This window comes from Melopsittacus undulatus, chromosome 1, assembly GCF_012275295.1.
Source record: "Melopsittacus undulatus isolate bMelUnd1 chromosome 1, bMelUnd1.mat.Z, whole genome shotgun sequence".
Classification (NCBI taxonomy): domain Eukaryota; kingdom Metazoa; phylum Chordata; class Aves; order Psittaciformes; family Psittaculidae; genus Melopsittacus; species Melopsittacus undulatus.
Window position 1 is genome coordinate 102837024 of NC_047527.1, and position 18968 is coordinate 102855991.

At 38.1% G+C, this 18968-nt stretch overlaps 1 protein-coding gene across 1 annotated transcript in view; it reads left to right on the forward strand.

Moving 5' to 3' along the window:
- The first annotated feature begins 8083 nt into the window (after positions 1–8083).
- Positions 8084–18968, forward strand: part of LOC101879253 (sodium channel protein type 5 subunit alpha-like) — a 33590-nt gene continuing 22705 nt past the window's right edge. Inside the window, exons 1-9 of the mRNA XM_034072702.1 lie at positions 8084–8335; positions 9318–9436; positions 10419–10526; positions 12091–12219; positions 12998–13089; positions 13744–13965; positions 16658–16715; positions 17387–17528; positions 18020–18217. Of these exons, the coding sequence (XP_033928593.1) occupies positions 8084–8335; positions 9318–9436; positions 10419–10526; positions 12091–12219; positions 12998–13089; positions 13744–13965; positions 16658–16715; positions 17387–17528; positions 18020–18217 (1320 nt within the window). The remainder of the gene's footprint in view (positions 8336–9317; positions 9437–10418; positions 10527–12090; positions 12220–12997; positions 13090–13743; positions 13966–16657; positions 16716–17386; positions 17529–18019; positions 18218–18968) is intronic.

Here is an 18968-nt window from a genome sequence, read left to right on the forward strand (position 1 = left end):
GCCCTAAGAGAAACAGGTGCTCTGAGGTTCTTCCCATGGTACTGGTACTGTTCCTTTACCTTGTTTCTTAGGTTTTGATTTTTTGCTGTACTACATTTTTATTTTCTTTGTAATTATTTCACTTGACCTGAAACTTTTCCACATCAATGGGGAAAACTTCTTTGAAATTTGGATTTCTTTCTGGATGAAAAAGAAGAAAGGTGAAGGTCATAATGAAAAGTGAGAAACGTAATAGTGACATTAGTTAAGTCATTATTAAATGACATTATTAAGTGACATACCTAATACAAATGGGTTGTTCAGAACTGACTTCTGATTAGGTACATTTTTATTTATTTAGAAAACTATTTCTGTGTAGAAAAGTGTGGCAGACAAAAGACTGTAATTTGGACATTTCATACAATTTGTGGGATCACTAAACTTCTGGCAATCAAAGTTAAGATTTAGACTGTATACTCAAGATAGTTTAGCTGTGTTTATTTAAGAACTTAAAGGTCAAAACTTTCCTCAATGTTTTTTATTAACAGGAGTGTGTGTTGGTTTTTTGTTTGGGGTCTGAGGGTTTTTTTCCAGGTTTTATTTCATTGACCATTCGACTTTTCTTATGATCTTTGGAAAAAATGTTTCTAATGTTCTATGTAAAGTTTTGTCCTCTAAAGCATACATTCAGCTGCTAGGAGATCTTTCTGTATCAAAATGTACATGATGAAGCCAATCTTCAGAAATACAAAGTGGCAAACCTGTGATACTTTTAGTGCTTTTTCCATTAATGGTGTCTGTCCAAAAGCCAATCCAGGTATTTCTGAGTTTCTATAGCTTTCATTTGTTGTAATAGAGCCATATTAATAAGAGCTAAAAGTTTATAGAACCGTTAATCATATTAACCATATTTGAAACACTGCTTGCATGTAGCAAGAAAAAAATCTGACATACTGTCAGTCTTGCCTTTAGAGCCCTAAATCTCAAATACAAAAATCCCCAAGTTACCATTTAGTAATATCATCTGAATACAATTGGAGCAACTTTTACTTAAATGCCTTTAGCCTCTTGTAAATCTGAGGTGGTGAGAGCTTAGTTCTTATTCCTTAAGGGTGAAGAGAATTCATACTCCCTCTGTTTGCTGCAAAGTTTGAATATCCATAAAATCTGCAGATGGTTCAGTATAGCACTATAGAAAAATGTGTGGCTAAAAATCACAACTTTTCCCTCTACTGTCTGCTAAACGTGACCTGCAGCGCAGTGTTCCTTCCTTACACTGTTACCCTTTTGTTAAGACCCAGCCTGTCCAGATTGGTGAAATGAATGAATTTCACTTCCTTCTCCTTTTGCTCCTCCTCTTCCCCACTTTGGGCCTGAAAAATACGAAACTCACACTGTCTGGCCATCCTTCCTAAATCTGCCCTCAGACCAGCTGACATTTCTTGGTAAAGCATTTCTAAATCAAGATATATTCCACTTAACACAGGGTTTCTAAGCACACGTAGCATTCAGTTAAGGAGAGGGCGAATTCCTAACATGACTCTTTGTTTTTCTAAAACTCCACACTTGAGTTCTATTACCCTGTCATCTGTGTCCAACAGCTGGTCAATGTTGTTGGTAACAGCATAGGAAGGAGATTATCTCAGGTCTCTGCAATTGTCATCACAGTGTGGAGGATCAATGGGCTCTGATATCAGCTCATTTTGATCACAGGTATAAGCAATTTTATTAATTACACAACTTTCCTGTAGTGCAGCACCAGCTGTGCCATATATAGTCCTGGGCTGTGGGGTTCATTGGGGTCTTTTCTGTTCTTTGTATTCCTCAGAGGTTGGAGAGGTGGTCCTGGGTTATGGAGTTTTCCATCAGTCTGTCTTTATCCTCTGGCTACCTACACTATCCTTAGCTACAGGGATAGGTAGGGAATGCTTGTTGATGATTACTCAGTTCAAACTGTACTGTCATTGCATTTACTATTGGTGTTCACAATCTTCTCAGAACACTTTTGCACTTCTTATTGACCAACAGTTTGTTTCCATGGTTTGGCTACTTCCTTGGGCACACCAAAGCTACTAGCTAAAGTTGATGAGCTTATGCTAGTAACTATGCTGATTATATCTAACATACTAAATCCTGCAGCAGTAGATTAATCTGTGGTCAGTAAAAGCTTTTCAGCTTTTTTCTCTCATATTCCTGTGCTGCCACAGAATTTAACTTACTCAGAGCTTACAATTGGCCATTTGACAACTTGTCAATTGACTGCTCAAGCACTTTCAGAAAGTAATCTCTGCACAGATTTAAATAATTTATGATAGCAAAGTAGCTGAAAATTAGTCCACCTTTGCTATGCAAAAGAAAATGTGACTTAACACTTCACTAATTGCTAAGAAGGGTTGTCCTGTAAGTAGTCATTAAAGAAGCAATGTGATATAAGGCAATCTTAGAATTTTTATGTGTTCACAGTCTGCTGGTGGCTAATGATGTTTGCCCAGTTCTCCTAACTGTATTATTAATCTTTGGAAGTTTAGCAGTTGTCCCTTAGTTGAGGGATCAAGAAGAGTAGGCCTAATGGATGCAGAGTTGAATTTGTCTCACCTAACCTGAGTTATCTCAGGTGGTCAGTTGTTGTCAGCTGTAACTCTGAGGTGTGATTCATTTAATTCTTAAAGAATGTGAAAAGCAGGCAGTTGGAGTAGCTGTCTAACTCTGAGATGATGTCTGCAGTGAGGTGAGATGAATCCCACCCAAAGGAGCTTTCTGGATGAATGCTAACAGGATGTATCAGGTCTTTGTAAATTGTTTTGTCAGTTTCCAGTTGCTACAAATCTACAGTTTGTTGTCTTCATTCCCCAGCACAGTGAAGCTGTAAACTGTGAATCCCAGATTGAAAAGGTGGGATTTATCTCAGGCTAAGTTTCCTTTTATAGTCAATGATAAAAATCAGTTGCGTTTTTCAGTACTCCTCATCATGTCTTGATCTCTGTGTTTACTGATCATTAGCTTGTCTGGTCTATCCCTTCAGTTTTGTTGATTGCAAAGAGAGCATAAACTAGCTATACCAGCTGTTGCCATCTCATTCAGATGCACGCTGGGATACTGAGACAACTGGAGCTCTCAGCCATGCTGTCTAAGGAAGGTAGGCAAGTTTTGGGGTTGAACCTGGAATATTCAAAAGATGGTGCTGCAGCACAACTGCATGTATGATGTGGTATTCTAAAGGTGGGAAACTAATGAGCAAATATGCTGAACATTGTCTTCCATGGCAATCTCAGGGTTGCTACACTGGATGGTGTTATTCAGACCTCTAAGATGTTTCTTGTGAGCTGCTATAAATAAGTAGACTATACTAGCTGAAGTAGGTATAATATTTGTCTTCTCTTGTAGATATTTTGGGGAGGAGGGGTTGCCTTGTAGCTTTCAACTTAATGCAACATTTTATTTTTTATTACAGTGCTGCATGGTTGGAAGACAAGAGGCAAGGGGCATGAACTGAAAACATCAAGGAGTCCAAATGGATTGAGACAGTCAAGTACTGTTGCTCAAAGAGGTTGTGCAATCTCTGTCCTTGGAGATTTGCCTGGATAAAGCCCTGACTTCATCACTGTCCCATTCTGAGGAGTAGGTTGAACTAGAGACCTCCTGAGTTCCCTTTCAACCTGAATTATTCTATGATAAAAATGTACATACATTAATATACCAAAGTTATTTTCATACAAGTTTTAAATATCATTAATGTAATGTCAGTTTGGTTTGGTTTAATTATCTGCCTTAAAATACAGAAAGTTTTTGAGGAAAGTATAGAACAGTTCTACAGGAGCTTTAAGTTGTTGTTAACTCAATCTTTTCTCATTTGGTTCTAGAAAGATTTGTCTTAACGTTGGTAATTTAGATGTAGAAATGTGCAACACAGCTCAGATATACCATAGTAACTTTGGGTGGTGCAGTTTGGCAAGTTTTTCCAAAGTTTATATTGATGGATTTGGCTCCCAAACTAATTATTGGAGTTGGACCAGTAGCTGGATCAGTCTAGAGTCCCTAACTTTGCTATGGGATATTATTGCTGAATAAGATGCAAAAGTATACAAAAAATCAACTACACTGAAGACATTAAGAACTTTTCGGCTGTTTCAAAAGGATGAGGCTTTTAATTTACTGTCTTCAAACAACTGTTTATCCAGTTATTTAAGAGATAATTTCTGTGCATATTATGAAAGCCCTTTTAAACCAAAGGGACAGTTTTTGCAGACAAGAATTGCAATCATCTGAGCTAAAGAGAAAAAAAAGTAACAAAGTAATCCTGGCCACTCTGATCATTCTAATTACCTTGGTCATGCTGATCACAGTAAATGTCAACAAGTTCTCACCTCTCTTCATAATAGATCATGAAGACAGGAAATCATATAATTGAGAACAACTTTTATTCATTAACTGACGATTGAATTGGGTGATTGCAAGAACAAGAAAAGGAGAGAAAACATCTTTGACAATAACCTTGTTTCCCAGTCTGTCACAATGAATATTCCTAAAGAGGAAAATACATTTGGAAGAAAGCAGCTTTACTTTAGAAACCCATCTAGCTACACATTTTGGTATTTGACAAATAATTCATGGGAAATACTTTTGACAGCTAAAAGAACAAATCCTAAGTGCTTTTTGGGTTTTATTATTATTATTCTTCGATCATGACGATTTAATTCAGCATTCTTTGGTCCTCAGTCAAAGGATAAGAAAACCTTTCATTTTGAAGAGATATTAAATGTCAATATATTTTTCAGATATTTCAAGTCTAGAGAAAATGACAAAATAGTACTTTGTTGCTTCTGTGACATAGAGGGCAAAAATGGTTTTACATTAACACTTTTAACTTCTTTTGGTCAAATTGCTAAATCCAGCCCTGGTCACATAAAAAACTAAATACATCTCAGCTGTACTTTGCATGCTATCCTCCCTGCGACTCTGAGTAACTGAAATTAGTTTGGGGCTATTTTTAAAGATGCTTGGGTCGGAGCAATCCCAGGCACAGCTACAGGTTGGGCAAAAAGGAAATTCATGGCAGTCCTGCGGAGAAGGACTTGGGGGTGTTGTTCAATGAGAAAATGAACATGAGCCAGCAGTGTGCACTCACAGCCCAGAAAGCCAACTGGATCCTGGGCTGCATCAAAGGAGCATGACCAGCAGGTCGAAGGAGGTGATCCTGCCCCTCTACTCTGCTCTTGTGAGACCTCACCTGGAGTATTGTGTGCAGTTCTGGTGTCCTCAACATAAAAAGGACATAGAACTGTTGGAACAAGTCCAGAGGAGGGCCACGAGGATGATCAGGGGACTGGAGCACCTCCCATATGAAGACAGGCTGAGAAAGTTGGGGCTGTTCAGCCTGGAGAAGAGAAGGCTGCATGGAGACTTCATAGCAGCCTTCCAGTATCTGAAGGAGGCCTACAGGGATGCTGGTGAGGGACTATTCATTAGGGACTGTAGTGATAGGACAAGGAGTAATGGGCTCAAACTTAAACAGGAGAGGTTTAGACTTGATATAAGGAAGAAATTCTTTGCTGTTAGGGTGATGAGGCACTGGAATGGGTTGCCCAGGGAGGTAGTGAATGCTCCATCCCTGGCAGTGTTCAAGACCAGGTTGGACGAAGCCTTGGGTGATATGGTTTAGTGTGAGGTGTCCCTGCCCGTGGCAGGGGGCTTGGAACTGGATGATCTTAAGGTCCTTTCCAACCCTAACTATTCTATGATTCTATGCTTGAATGAATCAGGAACACTTTTTCTGGATTACTTTATTTTTAGTAATAATTAGACTTTATTCAGGACTAGGCTGAGTAGCTCAGAATTGCCCATCAATTAAAAGTGTATTGTAACCTATTCCATGACTTGCACCTTCTATCAAAGGACATTTTGCCACTGATGTGTGACACAGCAAGCACAACACTGTGTTTCCTTTCCTTAATGTTTTTTCACCTGTGGAGCAATTTTTAAAACCACCAGGAAAGAATGCCCTGCCTGGTCCCTAGCTTCATCCAAGGACCTCCAAATTGTGTGCCTTCATGCTTCCTTTTATATCCCCATCCTTGGTTTCAGCCAGCACTCCTTGTCTTCCCAGATTTTGCTCTGCCTTCTAGTAGTTATAAGGGAGAACAGTATGACAACTGAAATTTCTTTTCTGGGATTTGAAAGATTGTTTCATGGAAGAGAGAAGATAAACCCACAAAGATATCTGCAAGAAAACCAGAATTGTAATGGTGAACTTCTGAGATCAGGTAGACTTTTATGGAAGTGCTGTGTTGGCGGCATGGATATGTTTAAATGATTTGGCACACAGCAGAATAAAGTAATTATTGTATTCCCTCTGTGCATTGCACAGAAATTGTGTCATTTCATGCATCATTCACAGCTCTCATTACTGATACCACAACATCTAAATTACCCTGAGAGTCAACAAAACAAGTATCACTTTGGCCAGCTGAAGACTTGAAAACTTGCGAGTGAATGTTACTGTTTTCATTTTTGCTATAATACCATGCACAGCTTCCAAACTGTTAGCGTGACCTTGAAAAAAGTAAAATAATGAATATTCTTGCTTGAATACCTATTTCTGTCCATAAATATTGGTAATTTGTGCTGGAAGCAAGGTTTGCTTTTCATATTTCTAATTTTGTGTGCTTATTTAATAGGAGAAGCAGGCAGACTGCAAAAATACAGAGATCCCACTGCAGTTAGTTTTGTCACTGACCTTCAGCTGCTGTTCTCACAGCAATGGTTTCATACTGTTCAGCAGTGTGAGGACAACTGAAATCATGTTGTATCTGGGGAGAAGTGAAGTGGCACATCATGGCAAGGGGAAGATACAGGGAGTCAGCACACATGTGGTAAAATTATTTTCAGTAAAACAAAGCCTCTTGATTCAGATTTTGTGTCTTCTTGGGATGTTGCATATAATGGCTGGAAAGGTGCAAGAGCAGGTCATCGGGCAGTTGTCCTGCAAGGATGTCTTAAACTTTCCAATATCTGACTGCTTGTTATGGTGTGAACTCTGAAGGACATGTTGAAGGTGGCAGCTTCTGGATGGAAGGATGAGGCCTTGTGCTTCTAATGCAATCTATGCATAGTCAACAGTGATCCACCGTGGGTAAAGTCTTCTACCAGATGGGTTCAGTCACAGTGTGCAGGTGGGATTCCACTTGCTCAGTAGCTCTGTGACTCCACTGAACCAACAGTGTTTTCCTAGAGGTCATAATCGAAGGAAATATTTTAGAGAAACCTCCTTATAGAGCTTCTGAGTGAGTTTAGCACAAGCATACAGGTCTGAATCATCTTACTCTGTGTACCATTTTCAGTTTTTTCACTATCAGTATATGTGCATTTCATGGGCTTGCTTTGAAGTTTTTCAGTGCTAAGGTAGAAGGTTGGATTCACTATACTGCCAAGTACAGACTCAGGTTTCTTTTAGTTACGTGGATACTGTTCAATACCTGACCAAAGTTCTCCATTAAATAATGCGAAGTATTTTTCTAGTATAATCTCACTTTTGTTGTTCTGACAAATGGGCATAAAATTAATGCTTGATACTTAGCAGATCAAGCATTTCTGACTACTTGTCAGTCAGTACTGACTCTACAGGTCATGAGTTAAATCTGATGCTTGAGCACAGCATGTTCCTATACTAACACCACTAGGATGCGTTACTGACCTGAGTGTTTACTCTGCACTAGTTAATTTAATACCTGGTGCTTCTGTTGCTGACACACCTTCCACATATTCAATGTTGCTGTAGCTTGGGTTTTATTGTCCTGTTTCCAAATACTGTGTTAAATTAGTACTTTAGTTTTTTTTTCTGAACAATAACTCAAGAGCATTCAGGAAAACAGGAATCTTAAATAAGTTTACAGAAGTCTGCCCACATCCCAGGCATCTCACTGAAATAGCTATTGACCATTTATTTCTTTTTTCTTTTTAGAAGCTGATGGCTCAGAAATTCATGTTGCTAGCCACACATGGGCAACCAGTTGTTTTCTTAACTTACCTATTTTGGAGTTATCTGAATTTCCTTCTACTTGCTTCTATTATTTGAACAGAATTAGTGACAGGAAAAGAAGAATGAAAAATGGCCGAGTTCTTATTACCTGGTACCAACAACTTCCGTAAGTTCACTTCTGAATCCTTGGCTGCCATCAAAAAGAGGATTGCTGCCAAGAGCTGTCGAAGAAATACTATAGACGAGAAACCTGAGGAGAAACCACGTCCTCAACTTGACCTAAAGGCTTTCCAGAAGTTACCAGCTCTCTATGGAAATCCTCCTCCAGAGCTCATTGGGGAGCCATTGGAGGATCTTGACCCATACTACAAAGATCATAAGGTTAGAGCCAATCACGATGCTTTGATTTTAGTTTGTCTTACCATGTTGCTAAGAATGGTTTATGTGAATGGTCTATTAAACTGTTTTGCCTACATCCCTTTGGAAAAATGATCATCCCTTTCTAGATTATAATAATGCATGCAGTTGGCACAGCTGAATGACATGCTGTAATCTTCTTTAGAAAAGCTTATTTTTGAATCACAGGAATTAAATAGTATGAACTTGATTAACATTTGAATCAGAATGGAAGCAGAAAAAATAAAGTGGATAAAGGAAGAAAAGGGTGGGCTGAGTCAAATCTACAAGAAATTATGATAATTATGTAAATTTTCTTAAATGCCATGACTTGAAACTATGCTTCTTTCCATCTCAATGGTTATGCTCCACTTACATGTACAATAAATGATCACCTATGTATAAAAAACATTTTAAAACATTTGCTGATGAATCCTTAAAACCTACTTATTCCAGCTATGAAATATTGAAGAATACAATTTTCAACAAAGAACAGAGAAAATGGGAGCTAATCCATTGGAAATTATGCTTATTACTTGAGAAAAGGTTAATACTTTGAACTAATTTCTACAGTCTAACAGCTAGAGGATCACTGTCAACAACAGCAATGTTAAAAGCTGCAGTTCTTCCTTCCACCTCTGTTTATCTTGACTCAGTGAGAGATTCTATTTGAAAGAACAGTCATAAGCAAGATTAGTTCTGTGCACAACTCTTTGCAAGTCCTAAGGTTTATAAAAACATTTCCTGCTGAGGTTTTATTTTTTTTACAGTTTCACAGTTAATGGATATTAAATCTTTCATCACTTTGATGGAAGGATAGCAAATATTACAACATACTGGAAACAGTCAGCAAATATTAAAGTTAAAATCAAGCTCTTGCTCATCACTGATGCAGCAGGATATGGCACAAAAGTATGCTCTATGTTCAACTTCCTGAAAACTTCATGTTTCTTTATATTTTTTTAAGGTCTTCATAGTGCTAAACAAGCAGAAAACAATCTTCAGATTCACTGCTACAAGTGCCTTGTGGATCCTCAGTCCTTTCCATCCAATTCGAAGAACAGCAATTAAAATTTTAGTACATTCATATCCTTTTGTTGGCTTCATTTCCTCTTCCTGATTACAAACCCCTAAGTCACCCTGTGCTTATGCATTTTGGAGCATTGAATTAATTTAGTCTTTTCCTCACTCCAGATGATTTCTAATTCTGAATTACCTTAGAAACTATTATTGACTTGTTGCCTTTGTGCTACTCAGAAATAAATAGCAAGTACTGGGAGTATGGAAGCCTGATTTTCCCACAAATGTGTTCTAAGTGTGATCTCTGATGTTTATTTTCTGATGTCCCATTAACAAGTACCTCAGGCTGAAGCCCTTCTCAGTGAGATAAACAAGATCTCTATCTTCTCTTTCATCCTCTATTTAATCAAACTGTAAGATTTTGACTCATGTACCAAAGCTGATCAACCACTGGACAGTTTAAGAAAAGAAAAATTATGCAAATCTAACTTATTTAGGAAATTGGATTGAAAAAATTTATCTTGGGTATATGAAAGTGAATATTTCCCTGTTGCAGGGAACGCTCTTGAAACATAAAGGTAATATAGACCTTACTTCATACATCAAATTTAGGGGTCAAGGAATCACTAGTGTATTGCTATAGCTTGGCACTGGGGAATGAGACCAGAGCTGTTGCTTGGGGCTGAATCAGGTACAGTGCAGTTTGCTGTATCCCTGTGCGGATTTTAGATTTCAAGACATCTCCTGACTCTGTGGTGCTGAGTTAGATGCAATGGGTCCAAAGCTGACAGACATCCCTGGAGGAGTAATGCCTCTCATTTGAGACCTTCCCTGGTCAGCAAGTTGGCTGATATTGTCATTTCAACACTCATGGTCCAGCTCCACGGTTTATGACAGTTTGACAATGCTTGAAGCTAAAGCCAGCAGATTTTCTGTGGGGATGGAGAGCCCTAAACTCAGAACCAGATACTATGCCTATGACTGATAGAATATTTAGTTATGCTTCTGAATCAATGTCATATTCTTTGCCTTCACTCCCATGACTCACATTATTCACTTTGTTTATCATGTGCACTATTTTAACTAATTGTGTGTTCATGGCTCTGACCGAATCCTCTAAATCTTCTCCATCTCCTACGTGGAACAAGTATGTTGAGTAAGTATCTATCTGTGGGTATGTATGCCTTTTAATTCTGTACTTATATTGAATTATTGAGATTTATCTTGCCACCTGCGCTCAAGATAGTTGGTGGGAGATTTAGAAGGAAAGTTGCTTAAGACATCTGTTTTAATTTGAGGGAGTACTTTTCTCTTTAAACTCAATATCTATGATAATTGTGGTGTTGTATGAACGAGTAAATGTAGACAAAGTTCCAATGTTGAACTAGCTTCATGTTTGCCTTACTGCTCCAGTTTGTTAACACATTTCCAGAAATTACTCACTAATTATTTGCTCTTTATCCAGACACATTTCCCATTGATGTAGATAAAGCATATCAAGAGCTGCTTTCTCTTAAAATTCTTGTTATATTATTGTAATGCTGAGTTTTGCTCTAATAAAACATTCTGTCAAAAGCTCCTGGCCTGCAGGATACTGTTAGAAAGTAAAGTTCTTGTCTTCAGCACTGCCAGCACTTGCAATGTAAGTCACAATAAATCCCGTGCCTTTGTAGTAACACTTAAGCTGGATAATTACATGGTTTTGCTTTTTTAAAATTATATTTCAGCTCTCATTTTTTTGTGTTTGGCATAAAAATGTTAGAATATAATAATTCTAACACCTAATGCAAAGGAAAAGGTTCCAAAATATTTAATTTTAAAAACAGGTCTAAAATTATTCCTATCTCATGTTATCTCATGCTGAAACAGTTGGGAATGCCAAATCCTCTGCAAACATGGTATTGATATACATATCTCCAGAAGATGCAGTGGTAACTCACTACCTATGAGAGCATTAAAGATTAGATAAGAGTTGCAGCCGCTGTTGGCATCAAAACTACTGTTCAAATACATTTCAATAATAATTTCAGAATACTTCTTTCTAAATGAAAAGGGAAGCACTACATCCAAATAATTCCTCTAGTGCATTTGCTGACTACCAAATGAATGCCTTTTGAATTCTGTAGGGAGATTGCTGCCTTGCTGAAATGAGAAGTGCACTCAGTAAGTACAGAAGAGCTTTTACTCATAATTTTCCATTAATAAGAATAATTGCATCTTAAATTGAAAATCCTGTACTCTTACATTTATCTAAGTGTTTCAAGCATTCTGCACAGAAATGGACGCTGTGTGCCCAAAGTAAATAATACACAATATATCGTACATCCACTTGGCCACTAGAAACCAGCAGACAGCAAGTTTTGATCTTTATTTTAGCAAGTAGCTAAGAGTTTTGCTAGCAAGAATTTTTATTTTAGCAAGTAGCTAAGAGTAAATTATGAAGATTCACATGAAAGAGTTTGAAAAAAAAAGGTGTGGAGTGCCAAAAAACACGTTAGAGGTGTGCATAGTAGTAGCCATGTACAGATTGCTGTCAACTACTGTCTCAAAGTCCATGGGAATCAGATGCTGATAGAATACACTCAAACTGACAGCTACCTTCCCATCACTTCTCTGCAGCATTGGCTTGGGTTTTGGTTTAGGCAATAAATAGTCTGACTGTCTCTTCTGTTAATTGCTAATATTGCTGTTTTCCTTTGGCACTTTTCTCCTTTCCTTAGATTTACTTTCACTGGCATTTACACTTTTGAATCATTGATAAAAATATTGGCAAGAGGATTCTGTCTAAATGAATTCACTTTCCTTCGAGATCCCTGGAACTGGTTGGATTTCAGTGTTATTGTCATGGCGTAAGTGGTAATATAGAAAATATGGATTACCTGTTTGAAGTGTTCTGTTTGAAGTGTCTTATTGTTACAGTGCAAAAGACTGTCTAAAGTATAGCAACCAACCTGTGGGTCCTAATTACATCTGAAAATATCTAGGACATTGACGCTTCTCCTTGTTTTATTAGTCACTGTATAATAGTGCATTAGTCTTTCAAGATGGAAGTAAAACTCTTTAGAATGAGATATACTCTGTGGCAAGTGTACAGGAATGGATACATTTCAATCAGAAAAATATAATAGCTGGGCTGTCAAACATATTAATCCTGTGAACAGAAGTGTGAGTTAGATAATAAAGTAGTATGCATAGACATCACAATGGTGGATTAACTTTGTGCTTTTTGCCTCCAAAAATCATAGTTTGAGCTTCAGTTTGAGGTAATTAGAAAGCTTTTATACTGGTTATGTGCACCTACAGATGGGAGATCAAACTAGTTCAGCCAGTGTTTCCACTTGAAATGAATTATTTTAAGTGTTATCTTTGTTTGTATTTCAAATGAATGATACTTAAGATGCTGACACAAAAGCAGTTGTGCACAAGCTAAGTGCTACCTCATAAGGAAAAACTAGTAATAAAGAAATGGATTTCTATTTTATAAATTTTCAGACAAATCCTAGATACATAGTTTATTAATACTTAAAATATGCTCAGAAGGATTGACAGTTCAGAATGACCACTGTAAAATAATTGCCTGGTTTACTCAACTTCAACCACTTGATATAAAATGTCCTGACTTTACAGGTATGTGGGAGCATTCAGTAACTTGGGGAGTGTGTCAGTTCTTCGGACTTTCAGGGTTCTGAGAGCTTTGAAAACCATTTCAGTAGTTCCAGGTAAGAAACCCTATTTACTGAATATTTGCTGCTACTCACAACTGATTCTTTGCTCTGATCAAAATGTTGGGTTTGCCTTTCCTTTGTTTTTTTAATTATTTTTTCCCTTGAACAGACTTTACTGTTAACCATGATGCATCATCCCTGGGAAAACAGTTTCCTTTGCACTTTTCCCTTAGTTATAAAGCCAGTAGATTCTTCCTCATGATGAAATACAAATTAAGGACCAGTGGGTTGTCTCTGTCTTTCTTTCAGATCTTTTTGATCATATTTATTATTTTTTCCAGTGTCTCCAGTTTCGTCACAGATTGCCAGTGTTAGAAATTTCTTTTTTTTAAATTTGTTTTGAATTACGCGTATTACTCATTCTAGATAAGAAAAACTGGACTGTTTTGGGTTCCTCACCCATACCTAAATATTTTATAGGGATTAAAGGAACATGTGGAAATTTTATGGTCGATCAAATGAGGGGAAAAATTGTTTTTTATATTAATCTCTGTCATCTAAACTACATTTGCATTGCAAATATATTTGCCATATATTCTCTGGTAATTTTGTGACTTTGGTTGCTACATACTGTTTTATCTCTAATCAAGCATGATGCAAGAATCTCAGATTTTCATGCCAATTTTTCTTCATTTATTGTCTTCCTAGGACTCAAGATCATTGTGGGGGCACTTATTCAGTCTGTTAAGAAACTTGCCAATGTGATGATCCTGACTGTTTTCTGCCTGAGTGTCTTTGCTCTCATTGGCCTCCAGCTTTTTAAGGGCAATCTAAGACAAAAGTGTGTCCGGAACTCTACAGATTTCAGTAAAATACCTTATTTCCTTAACAAAACATGGGAATCATATGAAATGTTTGCTAATGATACAGGTAACTTATCCTCCTTAATTCTTTTTTAGATTATGATATAGACACATGTGAATGCAAGTATAACCATTGCTGTAAATTATATTGATGTTTTGGTAGCTGGTATTTTGAATATTCAAGAAGGACAGGGAATTGCTTGAAAGAGTCCAGTGCAGAGCCACAAAGATGATGAAGGGAGTGGAACACCTCCCTTATAAGGAGAGGCTGAGGGAGCTGGGTCTCTTTAGCTTGGAGGAGACTGAGGGGTGACCTCATCAGTGTTTACAGATATGTAAAGGGTGGGTGTCAGGATGATGGAGCTAGGCTTTTTTCAGTGATATCCAGTGATAGGACAAGGAGCAATGGGTGTAAACTGGAGCATAGGAGGTTCCACGTTAACATCAGGAAGAACTTCTTTACTGTAAGAGTGACAGAGCACTGGAACAGGTTGCCCAGGGAGGTTGTGGAGTCCCCTACATTGGAGATATTCAAGGCCCACCTGGACAAGTTCCTGTGTGATGTACTCTAGGTTACCCTGCTCTTGCAGGGGGGTTGGACTAGATGATCTTTTGAGGTCCCTTCCAACCCTTGGGATTCTGTGATTCTGTGATGAGTAACCACCTGATAATGGCCTTCAAATTGCCAGAGCAGCTTGCAGGCATCCAGGAGTGCATCCCTTCCCTTCACTGTAAGAAATAATGCTCCCAAATTTTCCAGTAACGTCCAGCCCTGTTTCCCAGAATGATATGGCAATAACTGAAAAATGCATTAGCTCATTCTCTGCTGTAATTCCCCAAAGTTCACCTTCTACTACGTGCTGAAGAGCCTGTACATCTTCATTTTGCTGCCCAGTGAATTAGTCCTCAGTTTGAAACAGAGGATTTTTTTTTTAAAGTCAGAGTTACATTGTTCTTTACATCCCATGTATCTTATTTTTTTGTCTTATATATCTACAATATACATCTTTCATGTATACAGCTAAGGCTGGTGATAGAAGCATGGAGCAGAGAATTGAAAATACACCAAACCATACTCAGAGGAACAGCAACTATAAGATACAATTCAGTAAGAAAAATCCTTGTGCTAAAGGAAAAACTTCAAAATACATGAAAAAAAAATAAACAATGACTATGCCAAAATATGAAGAAAGCTTCATCACTGAAGAAAATCTCCACCAGCAAGTTCAGACATAGCAGTAGTTGTGCAAGGAGAGAAGCATTATCACAGGGGAAATGCTGAAATACATAAAAAAGCCACACAGAATTGCTGTTTGTACACACTCTGTGTGAAAGTTTTGTTCAGACACGATTTCTTTAATAACTTCATAGTCCAGAGGGAGAAAGACTTTGTATGAAAGATTTTTGAGGAAAAACCTTTCGCAAGAAACTCTTGCACCTAGCAAAAACTGTACCTAAGAACAAAGTCATTTCCGTATACAAAATGTTGTAAAAATCATAATTGAAAGCAAACTTCAAAAGAAACCAGTTTGTGGCTGGAATGCCACAGTGCAGACCACGTGTGTGACAAAATTTGGCTAAAAATGCTAAATTTCTTTGGCATTTAGTTGAAGAAACAGGAAACAAAATACGTCTTGTATTCAGGGTGTTTTGCAATGATAGTAAGAAGAATAGGAGAGCCCAGACAGATTTAATGAAAGCTAGGTGACTTTCCCACAGGATTTAGGACTTATAGCCATATAAATCCAGTTTTGAATTAATTTTTTTTTTTTGCGCATTTTTTTAATGGGCTGCTTTGATCCTGATTTTGTGGGAAGTTCCCATCTCCTGCCTGGAGAACTACATGTTCTTATGATTCTCTGAAGCTCAGTCACTGAATCTTCTTAAAAAACCCTTTTTGTCAGTTGGCAGGAACAAAACTGAACATAATTCGGAAGGGAAGTAGCTGAGATAATGACTCATTCCTTTGTAGTGTATTTACATGGTATGGTACAGCTGATGCTGAAGATTCCTGTTGGCTCTGAGTCATGCCAACCTTACCTGATGAGCACAGCTGAGGTTTGTAAAACACCAGGAAGACAGGAGACCTCCCATGCACCTGAGATAATAACCCCACATCTTATTGGGGTTAAATAGCTAATAGCACTAAAGCTATTACTTTCAGTCTGGTACTAGATCAGGCAGCAGTGTAACTAATGCAAAGAGAAGTAGAAGAAGACGTCAAAATGGCTACTCGAGCATCCTAATGAAGAAATCTCTATTTCTCAGCTAAGCAGTGTTAGGACCTGCTCTTTGTCTCAGCTGAGCAGTGCCATGACATGGTGTGTATTCACGTTCTTCCGTCTCAGAACAGAGCTTTGATTTTTTTATTGCTCATTAGAAGTGGTCTATGCTATCCCGTATAGTGTTTGTACACTGCCCTGGAGGAGGGCTAATTGCTGCTAACCCAAAAGGGTTTGTGCTATTACCAAAGCAGGGACTGTGCTTGTGCCTGTGCCCTCCAATTCTTCATTTCCTTTATGCAGATGTGGCCGAAGTGATATTTTTTCAAATTCTGTTTTAAGGACTTCGTGCATACACACGTTTATAAATGAGGAGATCTTGCTCTCTGGTGCAGTTACTGTGAGTGTGGGAAATCTGTTCATGTGTGTGCAGAATACACTTAGAGGTCACTGATTACTTGTCACTACTCACATCAAAGGATAGAAGATTAAGGCTAAAAAGTGATTTCTTTTTAACTTTTTCCCCCTTTTTTATAGCACACTTTGCTAAGAAAGAGGGCACCTCAGATATTTTACTATGTGGCCCTGGTGCTGGGTAAGTACACAACATTTCTTCTTTGGAAGTCCTGTCTGCTTCAGTGCTTCTATATTTGCTCAGTCATAAGAGACAAGCAGAAATTCCAAGGTATCCTTAAATGCAGCAACATGAACACTGACAAGACAATACAATAAGCAGTCAGATAACTTGTAAGGATTAAGTATGAGCCTGCAGTTGGCTTATTCTAAATTATTATTTATTCTACATTATTGCTTTTTCTAAATTTCTTTGAGACTTTCCAGGATCATTGTCTTTCTCTTCCCCATGTATGTACAAGAGAACTGAAAACATGAAAGATCTCAGATATAGCACAGGACAGACATGCTCCTCTCTGTGAAGGCTCATGAGTCTTAAACTGGAAAAACAAAACACGGACTTTGGAGGGCAGGTTTGGGCAAGGAGGGAATGTGTCTACTTTGCAGTGAAGGGCCGGGTATGAGGAAGTTGTCCTGGGCTGGTGGTCTACTCCAGCCTCTCTTCCTTTGCTGCTGGGTTATAGATGTTGCTTTTTTCATCCTGCTTTCCAGGCAATACTACCTGGAGTAGACAGTGGGTTTGCAATCTAATGAAATGCAGAGCTGAGTAATCATCAGAACTCTCACATAAGCTGAAGTTCTCCTTGGAATCTGCATGCTTAAAAGAGCTCTACTTTTTATTTTTACTCTCAGGGTCTGTCCTCCAGACTATATATGCATGAAAATTGGGCCAAATCCTGATTACGGTTTCACTAGTTTTGATTCCTTTGGCTGGGCTTTTCTTTCCTTGTTCCGCCTGATGACCCAGGACTACTGGGAGCGTCTGTACCAGCAGGTACCAGCTTTGTGCATAATTCAGAACTGATCTTCCAGGAAGAACAAGAGCCAAAGCAGAAAATGTGTAGAGAGGGGGAGAAACCTCAGAGAAAAGCAACAGCTGCAAGTCATCAAACCCACATCCTCCCTTCTCCTTTCCCACAAGCTGTGCCTCCTAGAAAAGGGATGCTGAAGTGCTTCGCAGCAATAGGCCTATCACCCTGCTTGTTTAGGGACTTAAAAAGTACTAAAAGTGTCCTGTCTTGTTCTTCAAAAATATAGCAATGCCTCCTCAGTAGTCCTCATGGGGTATGTGATGAGTTATTCATAGACAATGGTGCAGGAAGAGGGAGAAAGAGGGAGAAGGACCAAGGAAGGCATATTTCTATTCAAGCTTCCTAAACCATTCTGTCTAGGAAGCTGAGTGATTCAAAAGTATTTCAGGGACACATTGAAAGACTATTTTTTATTTTCTATGGTAATTTTTATCTCTGAATGTGCTGCTTACAGACCCTCAGAACTGCTGGGAAGGTGTATATACTTTTCTTCATGCTGGTCATCTTTCTGGGCTCATTTTATCTAGTCAACTTGATTCTGGCTGTAGTAACAATGGCATATGAAGAGCAGAATAAGGCCACCATTGCTGAAACGGAGGCAAAGGAAAGGAAATTTCGTGAAGCCATGGAATTATTACAGAAGGAGCAGGAGGTATACATTATTCCCTTGCAAGCATTTGTCTCTGTGTCCTGGCATCAGTCACCTAAGGGAAAGCATAACTCCTTGTGTACAGCTGTATAAAGTAGTCACTCATGGGGTCAGGAGCAAGTTACTGAAAGAAGTGATTCCTAGAGTTACAGGAGTAATTCCGTGTTCAGCTGTGCATTTTTCCTGTGAACCAATAACTTTCATTGTGGAAAATGAGTATTAAAGTTTGTTGTAACTGTAAGAAAAATAGTATTTTAAAATTTGTATAAAGTATAAAATTCCATCAGCTAGCAGCTTCCAAAAGAAAATGCACTTGTTTTTACTTTTTATTCAATTTTATCATTGTAGGCTGCTGAGCAGAGAAATATACAGTAATTCTGCTAATTGTATTAGCATCTGAGCCAAAACCTATCATAGTTGAATGAAAGTGTCTTGGTAACTTAAATGGCTTAGAAGCTTCTAGAACAAAAAACTCATGTGTTTTGACAACATTGTTCTAAATTCAGTATAGGAATGAAAGTCAACCACAGTGTGAATACAGTCCCAAGGTTCCCCAATGAAAAGACAGAATTTTAATACTCATTGAGCATTAATTTTGGGACAATGATATATTCTGTAGCATCATTTTCAAATGGAGTAATTCTGTTGTAAGGAAATCTGCCATGTGGAAGAATAAGAGCTATAATGTGATTATTTTGTCCCTGGCAGGTTCAATAAACATGATCATGGAACATACTGCAAATAGCATATTGTT